The 7,314-nt window shown below is 28.9% G+C and overlaps 1 protein-coding gene across 1 annotated transcript; it reads right to left on the bottom strand.

The window, feature by feature from the left end:
• Positions 1-2,112: 2,112 nt before the first annotated feature.
• On the bottom strand, positions 2,113-3,519 carry LOC130941464 (abscisic acid receptor PYL4-like). Its single transcript, XM_057869977.1, has one exon. The coding sequence runs from the start codon at positions 3,332-3,334 to the stop codon at positions 2,666-2,668; it is 669 nt and encodes a 222-aa protein (XP_057725960.1). The 5' UTR covers positions 3,335-3,519; the 3' UTR covers positions 2,113-2,665.
• Between the last annotated feature and the right edge of the window lie 3,795 nt (positions 3,520-7,314).

Genomic DNA, 7,314 nt, shown 5'->3' with positions numbered 1-7,314 from the left:
TGAGATTGGGGAAGAGCAATTCTGTTCACATTGGGGAGAGAAAGGCAATTATACTGCGCGACGGTGTTACTCGGTCTTTCGCAGTGCGCACGGCGACGTCTTCCGAGACTATGCGCGCTGGCAGCTATTGCAGATTACAGGACGACACCGTTGAGAGAAGATGAGAATATCCAAAAAGCAAATTTGTACAAATAGGAGAAAAGATTTGCAATTTTCAAATTTGCATTGTTTACGGTATAAAATTTTTATTTAGATTGAATTTGAAATTGAAAAATTATTATTTAGTTTTAATTACAAAAATATTCTTATTGTATATATTGTACATCAATTATATTGACACCCCCATACTTTTTTATATGTAAAACTTTTGTAATTATAGTGAGATATAATTGATTATAAATTTCAGATAGTAAATCCTAATCGTAAAACTTTTTTTTTTTTAACTAGCGGAATTGTAATGGTATATATGCTTTTTCTTATGATCAAGATCCGAAATATACACATACATGTTTAGAGGGAGAAATCGGGAAATTGATAAAAACTTAGCACAAAAATAATTGTCCGTGAATTTCTCTCCATCCGGAAAAAAATTAAGGAAGGCACCGTCATGGTCATGCACCGACTGAGTGTGTATGGATAACATAAGAAAATGAAGGAATTCATGGATGGAGTGATGAAGAAAGAAAGTAAACTTGCAAGTCACGTAATTAATACACTTTCTTGCCGTTTATATTACTGCTGCATATTGTTGGCTGCCCTCTGCGTCTCTCATTATATGCATTAATGCATGCATATATCTTCGCTACTCTCTTCAAAACGCGTCATTGAGGTGTCACACCATCATATATAGATCAATTCACATGGCTACTCTCTTCAGTTTTCTTTTTTCTGTTTTCTTCAAAAATATTTATTGTCAAATATAATGGCTAACATAAATTTGAACTCCCAATCAAAGTTTGATTTATATAAAATCAACAGCCAAATCTTTAAAAACAAATAAACAACGTAAAGGCACATATTGTGAAACACATTAATTTGATAATATTTTTTGTTATTATTTAGTTAGTATAAATATTAAATTATCCTTAATAAATAAATTTTATTAATTTATATATATAAATTTTAAAAAATATAAATATAAACAGTATTAATTTATGTAGATAAAATTTTAATAAATATAAGTATAAACTATATATTTTTTTTATACAAAACATCTATAAATATAAATTATTATTGATTAAATACTGATAAAAAATAATAATATTTATTATTATATAATATTTTATGATTATTATTATTATATATAAAAAAAATCCTACAACACCAAAATCCAAAAATCATGCTATCCAATAAAATCTTCTCTTAGATCGAAAGGAGGAGGAAGTAAACCTTCTTCCAAAATAAACTCCGCGAATTACCCGATCCTAGTATCCTACTCCTACCAATAAAATTCTCCCATTGATTAAAAGGAGCGATATTATCATATAACACTCGACTAAAAAAAAGACTATTTAATGACTTTAACAACCAATTACCACTGTTAAAAAAAATCACTGAAAATATTAACACTGGTAACTACTACACTAATATAAGTAATATTGCCAGAGCTTGGTATCGAAATATTAAACTTCCTAATTTCTTTTTATATGAAATGATTAAAATGAAATTGCGAGACTTAAATTAAAAAAAAATCCACTTTTCTATAAATCAAATATGAATTTCTACTATTAATTGATGATAATGCTAACCTAACAAAAACTTCTTAATTTCTTATTATATAAGTATCTAAATAATGATAAAATCCACAAGTGATTACCAACTAAAAAAAATTGACTCCGCATTTTGATTTTCAATTTGAGGTCAAATATGTGGAAGCTAGCTTTGAGGTCAAAAATATGTGGAGGCTGCTAAGGTTATGATTTTTTAAAATTTTCCAAAATTGAGGGCCAGGTGCAGAATAAAGATTTTGAATAATTTGGAAGATTAGTCCCATCAATTGATGCATTTTTCATGGCCAACCATTTCAACTAACCATCTCACTAACTGAAACTGATATTGATGAGTGCAGTACCAGAAATTAGTCTCATAAAAGAACAGTGAAAATTAAAGAAATACTAAAAAGGAACAAGCTCCCAATCGATATAGAATTATCAAATAATCCACTACAAATTAAGAGGAATTTAATTTACAGAAACAAAAACTAGTACCAGTATACCACAATTGAACTATCCTCTATCATTTCAACCACCATCGATTTGGTGAAAAAAGCAGCATCAGCAGCAACAGCAGCACCTCTTGATCAGAATCAACAGTAGAACGGAAAAAATCTGAGGCATATATATGAACATTTCTCATCTCATATATATAGAATAATCACATTCAACCATTTTCCTTTCTGACCAACGGTCCTCCAAAACCTACCGATCTAACCAATTCCCAACACCAGGCACATGCATCATCAATGATACAATCGCAGTAACAAAGACCCGAATCCGAACCAGAATCCGAATCCGAAAAACGCGAGGTTTTAGTTTTGGAGAAGAAAAGAGTAACACTTATTCCTTCCCTCCTTCTGCTCTTCCTCTCCGAAATTCCAACTCAGCATATCAAAATAAAATAAAAAAAAGAAAAGAAAATGAATGACGGTTACTTTTTTTTTTTTGCTTCATTTGTGAGGGGTTGTTTTGGCCATGTTCTCAGCGATCTGAGCGAGGGACTGCAAGTTGCACCGTACGATCGTATCAACGAACACGCAAGTCTCTTCTTTAGTGTTACCGATCGGTACATCAACGACGTACGATTCAATCACAACTGTTCCGCCGTTACCGTCTCCGTGAAGCGTTGTAACGGAGCGGTAGTTCCTCAAACGGTGGTCTCCGCCTACGACGCTGAAGCTGATGACGTGGCGCTCGTCATCCAAGATCTCTAACCGTTCCGTGCTTGACTCAGCTGGCAAGCCGGAAACCACGCGCACCTCGCGCAACGCGCCGACTCCGATTCCGTCGTCTCCGCCGTTTCCCGAGGCGACGACGTGGCAGCTCTTGACGAAGTTCTTGTATCCCTGCGGTTTGTCGAAGCGGCGCACGACGGACCACACGGTGGATACCGGAGCGTCAATGGACTGGATCACGGAGGAGCAGCACTGGTGCGGTCCAACTCCGTGCGCGTGGTGCCGTGCTAGAGCCTCCGGGAGAAGGCACGGCGGCGATGGAGACGCTGTTGCCGTGAAGGCGTGCTCCTTGGGGAAGTTGACGCCGGTGGCGATGGCTGTTGCTGTGGCGGTTGCTGCGTCGGTGGAAGGATCGAAGCGGTGGAGTTGAAGAGGAGAAGGCATTCTCGAAATAACAAATAATATATTATTATTATTTTCTAATAATAATAATATTAAATATTGTAAGGTATGTTGTTCTCTCTCTTTTTCTCTCCTCTCCCCCACCAAACCTAAGAGATACTAGTTTTGCTTTTGGGTAAGGGTCTTATATATATATCTTTCTAACTTCAATTTTTGATTGATTATGTTGTTGTTGAATAAGCAATTGCAAATATATAAATGTGAGGGTTTTGAACTTTTGATATATTTGTGTCAGAGGGGAAATTAAAATTAAAAAATGAGACGGCTATAATACAGTCTAGCCACTAGCTTGCCCTTTCTTTTGCTTTGGGTTTGGTGGTTAATATTTAATAATTTAATAGTTAATATAATATTTTCCGTAATCCAACTTGGATTAGCTTAATTGATTTGGTGCTTAATTTTATGAAATATGATTGGTATTGAATTGAATTGAACTGAACGAGGGACATGAAAGGAAATATGGCGGTGCTTGCAAGTGGATCCTCAACTTGCAAGTAGCAGCTATCTTTAGACTTGGTTTTATCAATGTTCCCTTTTCTTTATTTATTTATTTACATCAAACTGCAACTTTGCCACTCCATCAATTATTATTTTATTGTTAACTTGCAAGAAAATAATAATAATTTATTTATCTCTTTTCTTAAGTTGTTTCCTGATTATTAATTCATGTGAAAAGAAAGCCTATCTTCTCTCTCTCTGCATGCTGCTATAATCTATATCTCGTTACTTTTTCTTCTCGTTGATTTTTTCTTGATCCATTCATTTTTTTTCTTTTGTTCTTGCATGCATTCCTAGGGCGTCTTTGGAAATAGATAATATATTTGTGAATTTGGAGGAAAACTCTAGAAAGTCCCTGCACAAATTGAACAAGTTGCTTGCGATAATATTGTTCAATTAGTGGTACACAGATTTTTCCAAAGCAAAAAAAATAATTGGATGCTTTTGTCCGGTTAAATTTTGAATAGAAAGAAATGAGCAAGTTGGCACGATGACGACATGCATAAGCATGTAACATATATTTTATAGTACAGTCTTTTCTTTCACTTTGGATTTGATAGCTAATAAATTAATAAAAAATATCATATAAATACCAAAAATCAGTTATCATAAAAAGATTTTTATTTTTTATTTTTATCATAGTATATAAGTCATTATTCATTAGATTATTGTGAAGTACCTATTGTTATTTATTTCGATCATGGAAAGAATTTATCACGATAATAAATATTTCTGCTTGGTTTGGTATATATGGTAGTAAGAAATGTCAAATGGAGAAGTAGTTTATATTATAGAAGACATTGCTCACATGGTACATTTTGATAACAACCTACAACTAATAAAGTAGCTAGTTGAATTATCTGAAAATTAACTTGAACGAATATACACTATACTACTATTATCAATAAAAACCAACTTTCAAAGATGCCGATTGTATGTAAACGGGAAAAGCACAAAACACGACTCAAATAAAACTTCAAAAAGAAATCATCATGAATAATGTAAGTTATTACAATTATTTTGTCACAAGGGATTACATATATATTTTTGTTAAATATTTTTATTAATCAAAATATTTTTCGTTCACTCATCTTCATCAATAACAAAAATATTTCTAAAACTTTTTAACAAGTTCATAAATAAAATATATTTTAAAGATATCTGTATACTTTTAGCTAAGAGATAATTTGTAACATGCAATTATCTTCTTTAAAGTTTGAACTTGTATACTAATACATTTTCATGAATTGATCGTGTGCCAAGCTAATTAATTGATAAATACCACTATATTCAACAAATTAAATAACAAAGATTACGCTGATATATCAAAAACATAAAGCTTGCCATATGTATTTACATTTACTTAAGAGGGAAGAACATATACATACACATATATAAAATGCGTCAACATATATATTCAAAGAAACTTAGCTTAACAAGGATATATATAATCTCATAATAATTTTATATATCAAGTTGGGCATACTTTTTTACCTTGTCAACTTTAATCATCTAAGGCTGTTGGTATTATCGTTTAATTTACTCTTAAAACACTTCCAATGATTCCATATCTTCGAACTTTCTTTTGTGTCCTTATCCCTTCTTTGTTGCCCTATTCTCACCAACTTCTCCCAACTTGTGTTCTTTTCCCTCTTTTTCCTTTTTTCCAAATTAATAATTAACTTACCTACAATAGTACCTCCTACTTTAGTTTAATTTGTCTTTCCGGAAAATGGAAATAAAATATCATAAATAAATAAACTAAGTAAACATCTACCGGATTTAATTATTAGAGATTTCAATATTAATATATATTATTAAGTAACCAATCTTAATGACTATGCAAATTAAAGAATTTATGTTTTAACTATGTGCTTCGGGTTTAGATCTGAAAAAAAAAACTTGTTCATATATTTAAACCCTCCTTTAACATGCTCTGCTCGATGAATAAGAGTTTTGATCATGAAATCTAGTGAATTGGTGGGTTTGCCAAAATATTATGACAACATTTTAGAGTATTATTGTAATATTTCAAAAATACTGTTCAAATAATAATTAGAAAAGTAATTAGTTTTACAAAAATATACTGTACACTCAAAAAAAAAAAACTATCAGATTAGTTATTATATATATTAATTACATATAGATTTAACTTTTAATATATATTTTGTATAAATAATTAATTTAATAACTTTTTTTTGTCTACAATAATATAGCTATTAATTTTGAATTATTATAATTAGAGCTATTAATTTATAATACAATTCCATTAGGTACTAACAGGAATTTAATCAATAGCAAGTCAATAAATATTTTTGAAATATATTTTATATTAATTTATTATCATTAATTAATAATTATTTAAATTTTATTTTTTAAAAAATACAAAACTAATTATTATTTACAATGATTTAAAATTGGATAGTTAAGAATTATTTATTTATATTTTTTATAATAATAAAAAAATTCCATTTAAAAAATTATGTAATTAACTTGGCTTTGACGATATGCCTTGCTGTCTTTTGACCAATCACAATCGATATTTTGTAACTTGTTGCGGTTTTATGGGGTCCACTGTCCTAGTTCCACTCAATTCAACTTTATTTAAAATAAAATACATGGCCAATAATATACATTTTTAAAAAATCATATAAGATATTTTGATATTTAATAAATTTTTATTTTGTAAAAATGTTTGAGAATTATTTTTCTTAAATAGATTAGTTTGAATTACTTTAAAAAGGGATTAATTTATTTTAACGTATGTTTTTTAAGAATTAATTATTTAATAATAAAATTTAATTTAAAGTGACAATAAAATTAATTTTTTAACAAAAATAAATTTAAAAATTTTTAGAAAATAAAAATTTATTAAAAATTAAATGTTCGATCTTAAATCTGTTAATAATTACTTTGAGTATTTACTAAAAAAAAATTATTTCCTTCAGTTAGGGGAATTTTTAACCTTATGTTTAAAATAATATAGTACAAATTGATCATCGAACTTTTCTAAAGAAATGCAAATTGATCCACAACATATAACGCGTTTAATAAAAGGCAGTGCAGATTGTTCTTCTTTAATTATCGTAATACAAATGTGTTCTTTCAGATAAAATTTTGGGTCACCAATTTTTAGTATTTTTTATTATTATTTGTTCAATATAAATATTAAAATATTTTTAATAATTAAATTTTATTAATTTATGTATATATATTTTAAAAAATATAGATATAGATTGTATTAATTTATGTGTATAAAATTTTAATAAATATATAAAAATTATTTATTTTTTTATGTGTAAAATATATATAAAATATCTATATATATGTATAAATTATTATTAATTAAATATTAATTAAAAATAATAATATTTATTAATTATGTAGTATTGTTATTTTTTAATTTAACTTGACAATAATTACTACCCTAATTATTTTTCCATCTAACAGTTCTCAATAATTAG

The sequence above is a fragment of the Arachis stenosperma genome, chromosome 7, assembly GCF_014773155.1.
Source record: "Arachis stenosperma cultivar V10309 chromosome 7, arast.V10309.gnm1.PFL2, whole genome shotgun sequence".
Classification (NCBI taxonomy): domain Eukaryota; kingdom Viridiplantae; phylum Streptophyta; class Magnoliopsida; order Fabales; family Fabaceae; genus Arachis; species Arachis stenosperma.
The sequence above is the reverse complement of the archived record's forward strand: the minus strand, read 5'-3'. Positions and strand labels throughout refer to the sequence as shown.

Bases quoted from the DNA above. Each gene is read 5' to 3' on its own strand.
- LOC130941464 (XM_057869977.1), bottom strand. From the start codon at position 3,334: ATGCCTTCTCCTCTTCAACTCCACCGCTTCGATCCTTCCACCGACGCA.